The following is a 20,255-nucleotide window of genomic DNA, read 5'->3' on the forward strand; positions in this document are numbered from 1 at the left end:
AAATTAATTCTAAGTTCAGAAAGAGTGGACACATGAAGCTTAACTTAGATATTGATACTATACAGTAAACTGCAGCAACTTCGTCAATGTGTGAGGGCTTTATGGACGTTAGAACACTAACACAAGACTGTTGACAAACAACATGTGGCATGTCAATTGCTATGTTACACAAACGCAGTGTTCTTTTCTCACAGATGCAATTTTCTACTCACTTCTGTTGTAAACGCTGTTGTACGAGAGTACAAGACACTGCTCGGACAACCAAAATTAGTCAACAATTTTTTTTTATTTGAACTGCAGTGAACTGTTTATGAGCTACTGCTCCTTCACCAATTTGTATCCTCTGATCTGGCTGCCTGCATTTGGCGAAGATGGTAAATGCAGCAGGGTGACTTATTCTAGGCTTTTATGTCCCACAATCTTCTGCTGCCAACTGCACATGCCAGGTGCCTAAACATTCATCCATCAGTGCAACAGTATTGAAAGTTGGGCTAGTTGGTACGGCAGCATGGTGGTGTAGAGCGCGAGGAACGACGAAGACCGAAAGAACTGAAGGGATGTTTTCTGCTTTTACGTACATGTGTTCTTTCAATAAATTTTTTCAGTTGCGAGTCAGCGCTCGTCCGTGTCCCTTCTGTTCTTTCGGTCTTCGTCGTTCCTCGCGCTGTACACCACCATGCATTCATCCATCATTGCAGTCCAAATTGGTTTCAATACCATACAAAAAAAAACAGTGCATACGTGAATGTGCAGACCGACATGAAAAGCCATTTCACTCCGTCAATCAATCACAGAGTGTTAATGAGCAAAAGCAAGTGAAAGCAAATAAAGATGCACTGCAGCAACAATGCTAACAAAAAAAAAGCAGCTCTTCAGATCTATTTACAGATCACTGCGACAAAGCTACATAAAACACAACTCCACAAAAATAAATGCTATCTTTCCAGATCTTCCTGTCACACTGGTCTCAAGTAATGTGAACATTTACAGAGTGTCCAGTAGTCTAAATATCAGTGCTATCTCACATCAACAGTAATTTATTCTCTCAAAGAAGCAAGAAGCTCTTGAGGAGTCATTGTAGAAGTCATTGGTGTGGCTGAGAATCTTCCCAAAAATTTCACACAACAATAATAAATGCTGGCAGCAGATAAAAACATGTTCTACAATGCCAATTTCCTGAAGCAAACTTGACCCTGCATTTCCAATGGGGGAGGGGGGAGGGGCGAATCCCCCCCCCCATTGAAAATTTAAATTTTGCATGTGTATATATGCTTGCACACATCCAAACACACACCAATATACATAAGTGAATAACCCCGGCCCCCCCCCAAATGTATTTCTGGCTACACCCCTGACCTGCATATAAGAAAGTACATTTTATCATTGTTATCAGATTTTGCACCTTCTGCCCACATTCGCCAAAGTCAGTGTTTATCCTTATGACACAGTGTAAAACTTGGCTGCAGCAACATGAAAAGATGCACAAGAAATAAGAAAGGCTCTAACTTGCAGCGCTGACACATGATGCGGCAGAAACATTAGCGAATGTCAAATATTTGCACAACTAAATATATTCAGAGCCACATGCACAAGCAGTGTTGCATACAAAAGGCCTGTCAACACCCCCGAAATGCAAGCTGACCACAAAGCAGGTTGAATGCATGCAAGTGAACTCGAAGCTTTCCTTCAGTGGTTGTTCAGAATTCAGACATTTCACTACAAGACCGCGACCCACAACATGCCACGACACGCTCAGAATAACTGGTACATTTTTTGTGTTCATTCGCACATATTTGAGAAAGAATGTAAGCATAGCGCAGAATAAGTGGTGCAAGAAAGACATCCCAAACCAACTTCTCTCCAACCTCTCTGATATCGTCAAAAACATTAAAAAAAATAGTAGCCAACCAAACAGGAAACATTGATTATCAGGATCACTAGGCAACATCACAACAAATTATTCATCTAAAACTCTCCCATTTGTTCAGTGAAAATGCACGGCATATAAAAAAAAATAAAATGTTACTAAATATGAAATAAAAAAGTGAACATCCTTCCCAAAATTAAACGCCAAATGCACCAATGGCATCACTGTGTGCATTTTTTCACTGCTTTGGCCATACTTTGGCCATGTTTTAACAGCACAGGAAAAGTGCATAGCTGGACACACAGCAAATTCCTTTACTATTAAATGACCTGTATAACAATTCAGCATTTTTATTTGGCTCAGTGTAAAATAACGCAAGTGAAAGAATACTCTGCTTACGAAATTAGACTAACAATAAAAAAATTCACGGTACATTGTCTTGGCGTACAATCGTTTAACCATACGATGGCTGCTATGCTAAAGTTTGAGTCCAATAGATCTTTCTCAACAAGCAATGGTTGAGCCCCCCAAGGTATCACTGTTACACCATCTTTTCACGTTAACACCATCTTTGGTGTACGATAGCTATGGTCTATATTTACTATTTCATAAATGTACTGTGCTAATCCAGCACAATATTACATTTCCTACATTATTGCTGTTAATACACTACTATACCTCTTGACAACAGAAAATGAAGTTGTTCAGCTTGTTAAACCTGCAGGAAATGTAAAACCCAACTGGAAAAAAAAAAGGATGCTTCCCATATGAATTCAGAGCTAACATTTGTTGGAATTTTGTTATGGTCATCCTATTTCACGTGAAGTGTACGATGAAGGCCATACCCCATAATATGGAGTTGCCATTCTTAGACTGATCCTCACATCGGATTCTCTCCTGTTTCCCTAACCATAGTTTCAACAGTGGAAATCTCATAAACTACTGCAATCTGTTCTATGCGTCACATAAGCTGCCGATTCTTTACCCCAATTTCAATAGATATTTCGGCTACCAGTATTTGCTCTATTATGCCCTCTGCCATTTTCGTATCTATAACTTCGTGCTTGTCAATTTCTGTTACATGACTCAATTTGACCGAACTTAACATAATGTCACAGTTATATTAATTGAATCAGTAATTAAAAGCTTGCTATCAGCTAGAATCACCTATATTTCACAAAGAAGCAAATTATTGTGGAAGGCAAACAAGAACATTAATAAAAAAAGGAAGAGCAGGCAGATGAGGTGACAAGCCAAACTTAGCAAGTGTCCCTACAATTACCTAAAAAAACATTAGGCAATGTGGAAAGGGGTAGGGAAGCATAATGCGATATCTTGTCAATGAGCTAAGAACTGCTCTCATCAGTACAGAGCTGCAGCTTCCGGCAAGTTAGGATGAAATACGTGAAAAGAAAATCATAAAAGGCACAAAAAAAATAAGGAAGGGAGCTTCAGGCTCTTTGTAACTATGCAAATACTGCAATTGACGGAAGATTTGTGAGATGTGCTGACATTCCATGTCCAACGTTTTAGAAATTCTTTCAAGGTTACTTTATGGACTCTTCAATGAAATAGGCTCAGTGGACAGAACATGTAACACAGAGCTTACACACAAAATTTTACTTCACCATCTGATGGAAGCGCCTCAAACAGAACAGAGAGCCATAAAGCAGAAACTTAACTTTACTGCTTTGCCGAGAGCAGTAAACGTCCTTCAATTTGGCTTCTGAGACAGCCTGTTCCTATCACCAGTTGCCACAATGCGACACTATGACTACTCAACGTAACAGCTCCGCTGACAGCAGTAGGCAGTCCCAACTTGCCCTTTACAACAACTTGTTCTTATTGCTTGTTGATTCGAGATGTCACAACGATATGTGTAACCTGGTCCATAGCTTGAAGGCAGGGAAGGTAGGTAACGGCTTCCACCATTCATGATAGTGCCAACGTTCTATTTTAGTGGCTTTTCGTTTTGTTTTGCTTGCTTTTTCTTTTTTTCTCTCCAGAAGGGGCTTCAAACAGCGCATGTAACAGCATATGCCTCACCACAGTAAAACCACATCACTTACAGGACGGTAACTTACACTCACTACTGCTAAACGAACTCTTGGGCCCGCCCTACTGCTCCAACCAAAATACCAGAGCTTACAATCCAAAACGTAAGACCCAGGTTTCAGTGATATTAATATAAGGTTCAAAAAGTTTCCTTATGTTAAAATATATTTATTGCTACTCTTAGGGCATTATGGGTTTTTTTTTTTAGTGAGCATTCAAGGAACGTTTAGACGACCTGTGTGCAGTTACTTAAAGCAATTAGGACGGTTGCATAAATGCTTGCGAAGCCACTTCAGGACAGGCACACATTGGTGTGAGAAGCTGAAAAAATCCATTATGGCCACCACGGTCAAAAGGCAGGCTGGTGCACTTTAAATTGTCTTTCTTTTGCAAAGGTTCTACTAACATGGCAGTGAAAATACACTAGGGTCTGCTAAGTACGGTTGAGTCATCTAACGATCACTTGTAAAGTGATTTTAATTAATAAGACCAACCGTCACAAGCAGACATTTTAAATTGAGGAAAGTATCCTTTATTTTGCTACTGGGATGTGGTGGATTCCACAGACGGACATACAAGATGTGTGAACGTATTCATGCAGATGCTTACATGGTTTGAATTATCTGATGCAGACAAGTAAGTCATAAGAAACTGAATGTGGCAAGTAAATCCTTTCAAGAAATGCTTTATAGTAAAATTTCCACGTTATCAAAGAATAAGCGCTGAAAATCCATGCTATCAGTGTTAAGGAAAGATTTTAGCAAGAATAAACATTGAAAGTTCGCTATGTTTCTGCAATGTCTCTCAAATGCTCCAGAGATTTCCTAGAGCGAACATCATTCAAAATTTGTTCTGGTGAGTCTGCTGCTATCCAGTGCGTAACACTACCCAAAGCGGGCCAGATATCTGCTAAGTCTAACGAAATGTACGCTAAAACAAAAACATTTCTGGTGACGTGCTTATGCTATGTGGTTTACAAAAGGATACTTTGCACAGGAAGGCTGAAAATGAAGCACACCTCAATTTGTAGGACCTACTGCGACAATTTTAAGCACATGCCAACACTGCCAGTGCTCTGTTTTTACAACACCCTCACTTGAACAAGTGCACCACAGATTATCAAAACAACAGCCTTTCTAGCAAGCAACCATGCTGGATAGTCTCCGTACATCATGTGGAAATAAAGGCTCGTAAAGCAGTAACAATGCAGCCATGATGCAGATATAATCATACGTACATAAAATAAATGCTACTTCTGTCAAGAGGAAAGGAAAAAAATTCATGGAGAGTCCCAGTGGTAAAACTGGCACGAAATTTTCTCGCACCATAGACAAGAGTGTGTTTTACCAGCCAACTCACTGTGAGAGTATGCAGTTCTAATGGTTCACCTGAAACAGTTTTATCGAGCAATCACCTCTCGAGCCTCTTGAAATTCTTGCTTTGAGGTTCTGCACAGTCATGTATGAGACTGTTGCTAAAATTCACAATAATGCTGGCCTGATCTGTTTATGGAACACATTACGGAACATCAAGGAACATGTTATACGTCAGGGAACACACACTCGCAACCATGTATCCTTTCATGTTACCACCATTTTGGTGCTTTTTGTTTAACACCGGAGACAAAACTGTCCAGGCTGTAGTCCGAACATTTTGCATGCGCTTCACAGTTTCAAAGTGAGTGATGTGTGGATGACACTATTGCAGACATAGTTTTCATAGCTGCTTCAATCTGTCACCCACTGATATGAGTCACGCGTTGTGTTTTACTAATTCAATGAAGACATGCCAGTTTATCACTGTAACTCATGCCTTTTTTACTGATACAGAGCATGGTAGACTACTGGTTGACCAGCAAAATTTGCCTTATACATCTAGAAATCATTTTTATATTAAAACAACAATAAAACTGTACATTAAACAAGATTTTAAAATGCAAATATAAACAACGTTTCCACGGTACAAAAAAATACAGCAGTGAAAGGCCACACCGGTGGCTGGCAAAGTTCACTGTATCAGTGCACACCATTGGGTCATGTATTCTGTAACTTAATGACTAGTCTGACAGGCATTTAAAATTCATTAAGTGCATAAACGAGCAAATCTAAGAAAATGCATTGGGTATAAAAATACAGGACGTAAAAGTGCTTGCATTACTGTGGTGGCAATAATGGCAAGCTAATAGTTTTTGAGTGAACCTCTGAGAAAAGTAGAAGACACGTGCGATAGCCAAGCTACCTACGAACACTTCAGCAGTAAAAGAGACTTAATAAATGCAGTGAACACATTACTTTGTGCTCTAAAAACCAAACTGGGCTCTTGTGCGCTTAACGAGCAAAGCTTTGAAAGCTCTCCTTAGGAGGAGTTCGAGGAACCAAGTGTCATGTGTGTAAAGAGTGTCCGTTAGTATCACAGTACATTGGCAAGAACACTACTTTCTCTCTTATAAGAGTTGGAGAGAGAGAGAAAAAAAAAGTCTCTGAGCACCAATGAAGCAGGTCGCTGCGCTCATCCACGCTGTGGAGTGCACTGATGAATACTGTCAGTGCCAATCAGATCGCGTAGCCTTCGGGCTCTCTAGTGGATCGTCGTCAAGGAGTTCATCTCCCGCAATGAGCACAGCCCCCTGGTCTCCGAGAGAAGCGACCGGTGCGTGGGCCCACGGTTGCACTTCCGCCGTGCCGAACGTCAGGAACGCCAGGGCTCCCAAGGTGCACATCGCGGCGGAAATGTAAAACACTGCATTCCATCGCTCAATGGTCTCCTGCGATTTGCATAGAAAGAAAGCACCACCATTGTACTGTATTGAACACAGTAAGACGTACGCAGTTCATGTAACGTGCACACAAAGCATGCCTGCCAATTTTTCTGTAGAGAACCACAGGAGAGATGGCAAAGAGTGTCACACAACCATAGGTCGGCAAAAAATGTGGAGCTCACTCAGACTCACTGATGAAATATATTTTGCCCTTAGAGCTCACTCAGACTCAGACTCACCAAAATTTTCCTCAGCTGGGCTCACTTGGACTCAGACTCACTGAAATTTTTCTCAGCCGGACTAACTCGGACTCAAACTCACCAAAATATTACTCGCTCGGACTCACTCAAACTCAGATTCACAAGTATATCCGAGTCTGAGTGAGTCGACTCATGAGTCCGTTAGAGTATAATTGGCTTTTTTTGTCCATGGTCTTAATGCTCCTTTAAGACCAATATCTCGCATATTTGGTGCTCTACTTGGCGCCTTTTAATCTCGAACCTTCAAATATGAGTTATCAGTGGTTGCAATTCAGTAAGGATAGTTTTATTAAAAGTTGTCACTCACACGAGATATTTTCATGAAGAACTTCTCGGAAAAGAGTTTGCGGGGGGGGGGGGGTCAACCTTCACCAACCCCCTCTTCTACGTAACTCACGCCTCTGATTATTAAATATTGAGCTGGCGTATGAACACTAGTGCGTTGAAGTATGTGTGAGTCAGCGGAGTATAAACGAGAGCCACCATAAGGCTGATAGTAATGCTGAAGTTGCGTAGCTAGAAGCATAGGGCGGCAAAGAAGTATAGAGCTCACTAAGACTCACTCAAGAAGCATATTTTGCGCTTAGGGCTCACTCGGACTCAGACTCACTAAAATTTTTCTGATCAGGACTTACTCGAGACTCAAGCTCACCAAAATATTACTCACCCGGACTCACTCAGACTCAGACTCTCGGCTCGATCTGAGTCTGAGTGAGTCGACTCATGAGTGAGTTTGCCGACCTATGCACACAACCCAAGAGCCCAAAACGAGCATGTGATACCCTTTTAACCTGCCATGTTTTCTGAGCTCTAGGTTTGTAACAAAGAAATACAGTTTCAACTAGACCAGCTGTCCATCCTAATGCCTGACAATGGTCCTCGAAACATGATGGGGCCAAGCATTACCCACCAATCTACTATGTTACCATGAAACATACTACTCTTGAATTTTAATTCATATTAGGTGAATAAGATACCCACTAGTACAATGCAGGAGATTTGCTAGCATGTCTAATACGGTGACAAAACCACCTTAATGATACAGCAACACATTTCACATCTTTAAAGGGACCGACAACTGCCCAGAACATGAAATTAAATGACTCTACTGATGTAAAGGTTGTCCATCGCATTGGCTCAAACCAACCCTGTTTTTTTCGTGAGAGGTGGATTTATATTTTTTTTCTTAACTGAAAGTCGCGAAAAATTACCTCTGGCAGCAAAAACATGAACGATCCGATGAACCCGGCCACGTGACCGTTGATTGCTGTACGCGGTCGACGATTTGTCTGTTAGTATTGAAATATTGTTCGTTTCTTTGTATAAAAGGTATTACTCCATAAAATGTACATATAGGCCAGCGTTTGCAGTATGCATTAAAGTGGTGCTGCCGTCGTGTGACGGAATGATCCCATGCTCGTCAGCACGTCTTGAGCAACTTTTCAACGTGCTCATGCAACCGTGCACACAGTTTCCAGGTCGCTAGAATTTTGGAGCGACAGTGTTGCTACATACACTTCGTCTCAGAAATGACGTGCGCTGCTACTCGGCGTGGCCGCGAATATCCGTAGTGACGCTTTTGATGACTTGGCTTGGCTCGTGCATCGAGAGAGTAACGACGCCGGGACAAGCCACCCATGACACAGGCACAGGCAACCTTGGACGTATGCGCACACAACGCGGTACAAATACTGGGAAAGTGTATAATGCCACATCATCTCATTGTAATAGCTTATTATTTGCAAAACTAGTTGAAAGCTATAAATAAAGGTGGTTAAGCATAGTTACAGGAACTCCTGCGAAAGCAGAACGATAGCTTTCACAAATCGCCAGAAGGGCTGGCGGCATCGCTATCAATTCTCAGCATTGCTGGAGGAAAGGTGCATCCGTGTTTAGAGCCTTTCAGATCGAAAAATACTGCTTGTAAAATAACTATGTGCTTTTGGCGTTAACTACTGCAGCTACAAACACTGTGAAGGGTGAGCTTTCTGTCGCGTCGTAAAAAAATGGGTCGAGAAAAATCAGTTGTCGGTCCCTTTAACATCTCTTATCTCTACTTCCAATATCTTACTACTGTAAAATGCCGAGCAAGCGGACCCCCCTGTGGTGAAGGATAATCCGACCAGATTTGGAGGGGGAGGGCGCTTGCTCGGTCCCGGACCGAAATTCAAGATGGTGGTGGGAGAGCCGCTAAAAATAAAAATTCCCCAACCATATTTCTAATGAAAAGCTTTATTTACTTATTGTTTTTATTCCCTCTCGTCACTGTAAAACCATTGAAGCAGCGACCGGTTTGACCATTATACGACCGGCCACATGACAACGGAATTTCGTAAACAACATACGCATTCAGTGTACTCATTCTTGTGGTTCTTTTTACACAAGTGATGCTCGTCTTAAAAAAAAAAGTGCCGCAGGGGAGGAAGGACAGGGGGTGTGTGTGTGTGTGGGGGGGGGGGGGGGCTTGCTCGGTCACTGGCGCTTATTTCAGATCTCCCGAAAAAGGCAAGGTGGCACTTGCTCGGGTGGGGGAGCTTGCTCGGCATTTTACGGTATACTTCTCTCACCACCCCACGCGAACTGTTCCTTTGAAAAAATTTTAGAAAAAGAATATCAGCCAGAAAAATACGAAGAACCACAGGGTTGTTAATGAGTGGTACAACATGGGTAAATTTGAATGCCTGTACGATTAAACAAGCTGTATAATGAAGGATTCCTTTTGTCCCCACTGCTCAACCTCTACAATGAAGTTACCTGTATAATAAAGTATATTGAACATTTCAAACACTTCGCTATAGATGTCTGACTGTATTGTGTCACCAGAGAATTGAATTAACAAAGTTGCTCGGAATAGACACATTTGTCACCAGAAAATAGAATTAACTAAGTTGCTCAGAATAGACACAATTTTTTTAATGATAAAGTGTGGGTTGCTCATGCAGCCAGTGCTTCAAGATTGAAGACGAGATAATGTTTTTCCAATTATAATATGTTGTTATGAAGTAAACAATGTACTATCTAGAGCCTGCTAGAGGGTGCATGACCATTCAGTCATGAGTCACAGTGTCACAATTCTAATAAAAACACCAAATATTTATAATACACACTTTCCAGCACTCATTCATGTCAACAAAAACAGGCACTGCTACATGCACACATGAAAAAAAAAAAAAAGGGACATAACGTGGTACAATGTGGCTGTAAGTGGCTGAAACGTTACTGGAGATGTGTGGCAACTCACATTGTTTTCTGTCAGGTAACCAACCACAAGTGGCGCAAAAATACCGGCAGTATTAGAAATGCAGTTTGTGAGCCCCATGACAGCACCTAATAAGGTAAAAAAGAAAAGACTATTAAAAATGGGCTATTTTTATTCACTCCGTATGCCTATTGCTATTCAAGGTTCCTTGACTCTGACAGCAACATAATAATGTGTTTACAGCCATGCAAGAAATGGGGCATATATGCATGTAAGACCTGTTTAATAAACATCAACCCACCATTATTTTTTAGCATCTATAACAACTATTGAATGACACTAAGAATTCATCAAAATCAGCACACAAGATGTGCAGCCGCAAAAGAAGTTTTTCTGAACAGTATACTATAGACTTGCTTAGTCACTAGACTATACTGCCATGACCACGTCTGTATAATACTGTTCCTGCAGTTGCAGTTGCTACTGCATCAAGCATGAAGTTTTAATTGAAAGACCACTTGCCTTGTCTTTCATCAACTTCCTGAACTGCACCCCCCCCCCACCTCTTTTCTTGCATATTCCAATGCACAATCAACCAGGCACGTAGCCAGGATTTTTTTTCGGGGGGGGGGGGCAAGGCCTAATTGTTCGAAAGAAAGCATTTCCATGGCAAAAATAAAACAAAAGTTGCCCGGGAATATAGAAGGGCGGACGAATTTCGGGGGGGGCCCGGGCCCCCCGGGCCCCCCCCTTGCCTACGTGCCAGCAATCAACGTTATAGACATTACTCAGATTTTCTCAGACGTCATTACTAAGCACTGCCTACGGTCAGAAGAAAGAGTGAAAAGAATGTCGTCAACGATGGTGCAGTTGCAGCATCTAGTGGGAGAGAATGGTACTAGCTGAGCTCGTACTGTGTCCAATCACGCAATGCAATGAAGAATCAGATCAATGCAACGCAGGAAGAATCAGATCCCGTAATGCAATGGAGATGATACGATACTGAGGTAACAGCAAAAGCAAGGAAATGCAAAACATGGTGTGATAATCTGATCATGGCCCGCAAGGCTTCGAGTGCAGTTTTAGTGAAGAAAAGAAATGGTACAGTCCTCGACAATGTAGAAGAAGGAACATTTGGTTGCTGATAATTCCTTTCAAACGAGGCACAGTATCAAAAAAAGTTATTGTTGTGGGAGATTCGATAGCCCCTTAATTGTGCCAACAATTCGACATCATTCACGCTGCAATGACATAGGCAGACGAGAATGCCAAGCAGCACAAACAAACATGTTTTATGAGTTTTCAAAAAACCAAATGTCTTCTTCAATTTTTCACTTGACTAAAAACACCTATGCTGCTTCATTGTCATCACCACTGACGCATACGCATGGTCATGCAGTTGTGACAATATAGTGTAGCAGGGCACGTTCCACAAAAAGAGCCAATGCCAGCTCATATATGTTAATTACATGGATTATGCTATTCCCATTGAAGGAACATCTGTATCAGAATGATAACACTATAGCAACCATACACACAGGATGAAATTACAGTAGACTCTCATTAAACGGTACCTGAAGGGACCAGCAAAATATTTTCCGTTTAACACAAGTTCCATTTACTGAGAGACGAACAGGGGTGCAGAATCCAGGCACGAAACCAATCATATTAGAGGCAGTTGTTTCACTTAAACAGCAGTTCTATTTAAGAGATTTCCATTTACTGAGAGTCTACTGTAGTTCCTTATACAAAAGCAAACTGAGAGATAATTCCACAGCACGATTAAATAATATTCACAGAAAAAAGCAATGTGTCACTTGCCAGCAAAATCCGGTGCAAGGTCGATGGGCAGGACGGCATCACCACCATAGAGAACACCGGCACACGTGTTGGAGAGCAGAAGCATCACATAGGCCACTACCCAATTGCACCGCGCAAACGTCAATCCAATGAGTCCGACACTAACTGCACAAAGGCCTGCAAAGAAGGGAGGATTCACAATTGAAAGAGAAACCGCTAGTTAGGCAGAAGGCTGTACACTCCCTTGATAATTGTGGGGGCAGGCACTGTATTTACAGTAAAACTAGAATTCCGTAACAGTTCTCTCAGTTTAATGCAAGCTAAAGAAAAGTTCACAGAAAGTGACAGAGTGTTAAAGCTAGAGGAAATATAGTACTTTAAACAAGGACTTGATCTTTGGCCGATGGATACGCATTGCTGTTTTATCTTTATGTCTACTGCACAAATATGTTCACACCTTGTCTCGTCGCTTACCAATTTACACCCTCTGCACACATTACGATGTCTACATAACAGCCCGAACATTAAACACATTTTTGGTAGGCACTCAAAACTTTCAATTCGGCTGGACTACAATGTGCCATTGCACTCTGCAATGATCTTCCCAAAGCCCCATCATGCCGATCACCAACCATAACCATTTCATGAACAAATAAACATACATTTTAATACTGTATTACGATTTCACTTCTCTTGCATTGCATACTGAATTAGGCCTGTACTATAATACTTCTATGACATTCCTGTAATTTGTTTTTAGTTCTCTCTACTTGTTGCTCTATCCCACTCCCTCAATGCCTCTTTGGAAGCCCATGATGTACTGTAAATAAATAAACAAACAGTAGCCCTGCCTGTGGCTGGTAGATCATAGCAAGCTTCTTATACGATAATGTAAAAATCATCTCCACCCAAGCTGGTTTACAACAGGAAAGACTTAAAATGCGACGTAGCAGCAATAATTGTGAAACCAAGTGCACAAAAACGGCTGTCAACATACCTGCACACTCAAAGGTCTTTCTTATGGCAGTTACACCGAGGACTTCCTTCTTGCGAAGCTTGTCAGCCAGATAACCACAGAGGATCCCGACAACTGCCTGGCCCAAGTATATGCTGGCATTCATAAAACCATTCTGGAATAAAAAGTTGTTGAACGTGACACACTTTAAAGGGACACTAGAAGTAGAGCTGGACAGATGTATTTATTCATCTAAAAGTCTATTATTCTTTACTGCGTGCCCGTGTACGACTTTGTAGCACAGAAAATTGCCATTGCAGGCCTGCTGCTCCTAAATTTGAACCACCCACACAAAAACGAGCAAGTCGACATAATCCATATGTGCCCTCCATGTCAATATCTTTCTGTGGATGAGCCCTGGCATCACGAGAGACACCACAACCCCAAAATAAATGGCACTGCAGCATTTTTCTGTTTTCAACATCTTCTAGCAGTTCACAATTATGCAAGCCTAATCAATTTATCTATTCAATTCAACACAACCAACGGCCGATTTTTGGGTGCCCTATTTTTACGACACGTCTGACAACGTGAATGCATTTGCAGCAGAGCCACATATAATCTGTAGATCCAACGTACAAGGAGGTCTAAAATTTTGGATGCTGAAACCCTTTGTGCCCCAGTTTTTCTGACTTTTCTGCTGTGATTTCAAGTCTGAAATGACGTTTACCAAGCGCAACCATCATGCTGGAGACACTTTCGATGACAGCATGCAGTGATAAATGTTATATTACTGGCTGGTGCATGTGAAAAACTGAAAGATACGGTTAGTGGCACATACCTTTTGAATGTCGAAGTGCAACACATTGGACAGGTAGCTTGGAAGCTCTGTGAGCAGGGTGTAAAAGCTCCAGCTTGCACAAAATTTGACGAACGCACAAAGCCACACGCCTCTCGATGTCAGTATGCTAAGCCAGGGCACGGGCTGTAATTAAAAGAAAAACATACTTCGTTAGTTGTAATGAGAAAAACTGCCAGCACTGGACCGCGCACACTCGACATAAAGTGCACTGGTGCACTTCGCGCCACAGATGTGCATGGCCACACAGTCACAGTTTACGTCCTTTGGACATGAGGCATAACTATCTTCCACTAGTAGAGTTCTGTGCTGTTCCAACGTAACAATGTTATGGATGTATTAGAAGAATCGTAGAACTATGCACAAGATTACACATCAATCATGCCTGAACCACAGGGAACAATTTTCCTACACATCTGCATCATGGACGCCGGCCAGGGTTTTAGCAGAGGTGTCAGGAGCATTGCAATACCATGTCAACCTAAGTTGACGCCACAGAGGTTGCCCACACTAATTACAAGAGCCAGCCCTCACACGGCAAGTGGCTCACAAAGTAAGCCAAACCCCCCGAAACGTTTCAATTTTGAATGTGTATATATACACCCACACATACAAACACACGCATGTACATACATAAAGGTTGGTGACCCCCCCCAAAAAGAATTTCTGGCTACGCCCATGAATGCTATGGAAATGATACACTCATTAGTAGTAATGACGCAGATACAGTATGTACTTGTCAATCTTGCAAGCAATGTTTTTGCACTTATATCTGGCTCCTGGCATTAAATTCTGCAAAAAAATCAAATTCAGGAATTTTATGTGCCGAAACCAAGATATAATTATGAGGAACAGCGTAGTGAGAGGTATTGGATGAATTAAATTGGAGCCCCATTCTTAGCAAGAATAATTTCAGTCATCACTGCTGCTTTTTCGGGAGAAGTGCGAAAGCTTATACGGGCTTCGTTGCATTACGTGGGTATGTGAGCGTCATAAGCAGTAACTTCACTCACCTTGTGCACAGAGAAGACGGCGTCCCGAGAAGAAATTATATGGTATTTTTCCTCTACCGAAATGAACTTGTGTTTTTCAGGACTGCCAGAGGCGAGAAGGATCCAAAATATGCACCATACAACACCTAAGAGCCCTGGATAGAAAAATAAAACCACGAAGGCAAGTGTGAGGAGTCAACTTCGAATGTGGTGACACCAAGACACATTTATTAGCCAGAAGCTGAGGGCACTTTCATTATTTGTAAAGTGACTTGTTTATCATCAACCAGAAAAATGAGAGCCAATGTAACATTTGCTCAAAACCCAACCAATGAATTACTTGCAAGTGATCGAAATGAAATGCATCATTGTACAAAAAAAAATGCAGAGTACATAGAGTTGATTAATGGAACTTGTGATATTTATAGTACATATCGTAATCTCCCAAAATCAGTCTTTGGGAAGCCTACACTGCCTTCCAGAGAGTCACAAGAAGAAAAAAAAATGTGATGCAAGCTGCATGTACTGCAAAGAGTTGTCTGTACCTGTGAGATAAAAGACAGATGGCCAGCCTCCCGCAAAACCATGCTTGCAGAGGACAGCCGCAAGAGGTAGTGTGACCACAGTACCCATAAGGCTTCCAATGTTGCTCACACCGGCCATCGTACTTCGCTCGTCGATGGGTGACCACCGAGCAAGTAACGCATACATGGACGGGTATGTCACTCCCTGCATGACATTCATACCACCAAAGAAACATAATACATGACATACTTGAAGCAGAAAATTCAAAACGAAAATTTGGAGTGAGAACAAGAATTAAAGCTTTACGAGTACAAAGACCACTTATACATTGAGCAAGCTTTTCACTGCACAGCCTCATTGCAAGTGAAAAGCCTCATACTATATTTGTACAGCCGCAAAAAAAAAAATTGTTTTTTCGTTAACAATATATATTTTACTGGGTAACACAGACGTTCAACAACATTTCAAACAATCATATCACAGACAGCTATGGTGAAACTGGTTTATGCAGTTAAGATGAAGACCTAGGACGAAACGTAATTTTAAAATCATAATCACCATCATCATCGACATCCACAGCATGTCAAAGGCTACGTCGAGTCACAACATACCGTGCCCCTTTTTTTTAGCACATTTTCAATCTACGTATCCTCAAATTACTTGTGGACTACCTGGAGTGGCATATTAGAGGAATGAATTCTACCAGCTGGAGTCACGTACCATGCACTAAACACATCAATACACATGCCTCCACTGTGACCTATTTACTCGCAGAAAAACAAAACCAAACTTTAGGCAGGAGAGAGTGCTAGCGAGCACTCAATCTGTCCTGTCCCAAATCTTTTCAGTTAAGTTTTCTGCACTAGTAAACGTGCCACAGCAATCATCAGTACCAATTAACCCTCTTTGTTAATTACACAAATTAAGCCTGCTAGGTTGAACTCGTTAAGCTAACCTTCGGTGGTGCGAGAAAAATGGAGGAAAGAAAAAAAGGTCACAGTGTGCAAGCAGTGCCCCACTCAGCCAGAGCGTCATATCAAGAATAACCTCTACAACTGCATACTGAGAACGCTCAACACTACCTTTCAGACCTTTTGGTTGCTGTAAATGTCACGGGATGCCTGTGCTTTTTACAGATGCACAATGGATTCAATACTTTTCACAAAGCCTGCACGCCTTCATTAAAGGAGTACTGACACGATTTTGAAGTGCAACAAAACGGACGTTTTTGGTTTCCTTGGCATGTAGTGTTAACGCTCTCCCCACACCGCATCCGGGAAACACGTATAAATATTTAAGTTTGATTTTTAAAGTTTTCATCTCCCAGCATCTGCAAGGCAGCTTCACCGCATGCAGAGCCCTATGACGTTTCAAGTCGGCTCACTTGGTTTGCGAAATTTGGGTCCTGCATGCAGCCTAAATCACAGAAATCGCTGTCAGAGGCACTGGACGACAGTTCACTCATCATGAACCACGTTCGACTGACAGCAAAGGACAGCAGGTGCATATTTCGTGGGTTGCTGTCTGCCCGTGACGTCACGGGCCGACTTGACACGTCACTACGAAGCCGCCCTCTCGAAACCGAACCGAAAGTGCTGGTTGAAAGAAGCGGTATTAAAAATATATGTAATGCATCCCCAGGCACCAAGACACTCTTTTTAGGGTTATCGACACCCGTGCTTTCATTTAGAGCAACAATCCGAAAAATTTTAAAATTCATGTCAGTACTCCTTTAAGCAACTTCCCCTGGCAGCAAGTGGTCACAAAACTGACACGACATGGCAGTTATTGGTTACCTCAGCGATTCCTTCCAGAACTCGAAGAACTAGGAATGCGGCAAAGCTGGCTCTTGCGACTAGGGCTGTGGCAAGCGTGAGGAGAGAAGTGACGCCGATTCCGCCGACAAAGATCCATCCCGGATCTATAACTTCGGAGAGCCAGCCTCCAGGGATTTGTGTCACAATGTACCCATAAAAGAAAGCATTGAGCACATAGCTTTGCGTTTCTTGGTCCCAGAGGAACTCCCCAATCTAAGGGAGAAAGAAGTGACATGAAAAAAAAGTTTATTTTTATTAGCAATGCTGGGGCCCAGTAAACTAAACCTAAAATAAACAAAAGTACAACCAGGAATTTTTATGGAGATGGGAATCAATTTCTCAGTGAATTTAATCTCACATTTTCATATTTATTTATATCTACTAAAGGGACCCAGGTTTGGATATTTTATTTGTGAATTAGCGCAGACACCTGACTGTACGTGAAAATTTTACATGCCGACACATTTCTGCGAGGTTGAAGTCTGGGTCAGTTGGCACATAATGCAGAAAGAATGAACCAGTCAAATGCACTGAAGGACAAAGAAGAGAAGTGGTCACACAGAACTGAATGGTCATTGTGTGCGTTACATGTGTGTTCCAGTCATTGTGATGCCACTTCTCTCCTCTATCCTTCGTCCTTTTGACCTGGTTCATTCTCTCAATATTTCTGAGAGGGTGTCCTCTGCAATACTTGGCCCAGTTTAAATTTGCTTTCACAGCGTTCCGGTGATGCCACTCTACACACAAAAATAGTGACAGGACAACATTCAGGGTATGAGATAATGTGGTAATTTCTAAGCACAGTAATCAAACATAGACAAGAAGCATGCTTCTGCACACAACTGCGAGAAAATGTTTGCAGCAGCATTTTAACTTCTGTCAATTTCCCTATTACCATTCACATTGTTGCTCTTGCTCTCATGAATGGCTCTCACTAACAATTCTGTAGTAAATGCAAATGGGAAATAATTACATGCTTATACCACCTCTCGTACGTATGTCTTCCGATTTTTGTGTAGATGAGGGCTACAGATTCGAAAACTTCCAAGATCTGATTTTACCTTATGATGCAACAAATAATCTTTCTAGGCTTTGTTGTAGTTATGAAATCTCCTGCGCAAAAACAGTCAACCAAACAGAAGCGGCGGACGCACAGGTTCTGATTCATTTAAACTAATTAACTTTGATGCGTACGCTTCGTTCGTACGTAGTTCAGTATTTCATCTAGCATTCAGCGATCGATCCTTCTATGGTAAAATGCGTGAGAGACAGGTTACTAACCACAGAAGCTTAGCTTCTGTTTGGTACTTATTTTGTAACCGAAACATGCACGCACAGACATGTAACACAAGTGCACGAGAACATCATGCTGGGAGAATGAGATTGACAGCGAGAGAGAGAGAGAAAAAAAAGGGGAGAGTTATTTACAGGAATGTCACTTTGATTGGAGAGCGAAGAGCCATTGGCAGGCGAAAGAGGGCATTCAGAAGTCAACACTTTGCTCTGATTCCCCTGCGTGGCTGTGGTGTTGATCATGGCAATGATGGTCACACTGAGATTCACCCGCATGGAGTAAACCAAGAAAATTCCCAAAGAGATCATGAACAGCATGAGATGGCGTACTTGAAGCCCTGCAACAACGAAGTTACGCAACGCATTCAAGCATCATCAGCTGACGAAAACGCAACACAAGGACAGGCAGAGAGCCCAGTAACGCAACCAGTACAGATGAATCAGTCATGCAGAGAAATGAATTTAAAGTGCTCACGTTTGCGTGGTGTGGAAACAGCCACGTTAGGAAAGTCTTCGTGCGATTCCATCGTGATTCGTAGTGTAGCGACGGCCCGAGAACGCAGAAACGATGCTGTTTTACCTTGGGGCTGTTCAACAGTGTTTCCCGGAACAACCGCGCATTTATGCGGCCTTGGACGGTTGTTAAGGTCTCTGCAACAACTCCTGGCGCTATCGCACGAATTCAAAACGCCACAATCCCATACAAACACATCTGCAGCAGACGTTCAGTGGGCGCTGCCGTTCACTGTAGCCGTGGTTTTTATCGCGACGCGTCGGTGGCGCTGGCAGCGCTAAATCGGCTAAATCAGCTGAAGGGATAGAGCGCCAATTTCAAACAGTGATGAACGCGTGTGGAGACGTGTAACTACGGTGGCTAAACAGCAGCTACATATTCGTCTATGGATCCCATAACTGTTAAAATAGTTTACACTTACTACCGAGGACCTATTATTCACCTTTGTAGAAACGAAGGATTAGCCATATGATAACATATTTTTCTGGGTCACATGAGTGTGACCCAGGAAAGTAGTACTGTAGTCGAAATTATCCAGCCTATTAACTTTTTTTAAATAGTTAACGCTCTCACTGTGGTAGCACACTTGAGGCACCGATGCTGAAGTATTATGACACATTATGGGCAACACTTTTAATCCTAGCTCACATACATAATAATTCACTGATGAGTCATACCTTCTTAGCAAATTTCTCGAGCTCAAGTGTTTCATGAAAGCCACACTAGAACTATAACCACTCTGTCATACTGTGACCAATGTTACCATGAACATTTGTTGAATAGCACTGGTGCTTTTTGAATTCAACCAAACTAATTGCAGATAAAGCTATACAACCAGACAGATTGCTTAGCAGAGAACATATGATAAAGTCTCGCATACTAAGATGTATATATAAGCATTCTGCATAAAACATTTCTAACTATAATGCATAGCATATGCAGACCAGGTCGTTAAACACATCGTTAATAGATTTTTCAGAAATACTGTAGTGTGCATTCTAGAGAAAGCACAATCCAAAAATGCCTGGTAAAGTAATTTTTGTTATATGAACACAGTTCTTTCTGTATACACTGCAGAAAATTTGGGGAAAGCCAAGATTATATTTTGTTGCAGATCAATATTTTGCTTTCACGGGTGTGTGAATTATTTAGCTGGTGAAGGCAGGCACAATTACTTTATTCTTTTGTCATTTCCCATATTTACTTAGAGCACTTGAGAGAACCTTCAGAACAGTGCTAGCTTTGTGAAACTATAGGTAACACACATTTCATTTCAAGTTATGCAATGTATGTGGAAATGTGTGTCCCACTTACAACCAAAAAATGATGTTGCCACTGTTGTGTGTAATACAAATACTTTT

At 41.8% G+C, this 20,255-nt stretch overlaps 1 protein-coding gene across 1 annotated transcript; it reads right to left on the reverse strand.

Moving 5' to 3' along the window:
• Positions 1-566: 566 nt before the first annotated feature.
• LOC119383137 (sialin-like) lies at positions 567-19,138 on the reverse strand. The gene is made up of 10 exons (XM_037651145.2): positions 18,856-19,138; positions 18,516-18,718; positions 17,067-17,300; positions 15,291-15,474; positions 14,767-14,900; positions 13,736-13,879; positions 12,937-13,069; positions 11,961-12,116; positions 10,182-10,267; positions 567-6,686 (listed from the first exon to the last, which is right to left on the reverse strand). The coding sequence occupies exons 1-10, from the start codon at positions 18,905-18,907 to the stop codon at positions 6,465-6,467; spliced, it is 1,548 nt and encodes a 515-aa protein (XP_037507073.1). The 5' UTR covers positions 18,908-19,138; the 3' UTR covers positions 567-6,464.
• Positions 19,139-20,255: the final 1,117 nt, after the last annotated feature.

Source organism: Rhipicephalus sanguineus, chromosome 2, assembly GCF_013339695.2.
Source record: "Rhipicephalus sanguineus isolate Rsan-2018 chromosome 2, BIME_Rsan_1.4, whole genome shotgun sequence".
Taxonomy (NCBI): domain Eukaryota; kingdom Metazoa; phylum Arthropoda; class Arachnida; order Ixodida; family Ixodidae; genus Rhipicephalus; species Rhipicephalus sanguineus.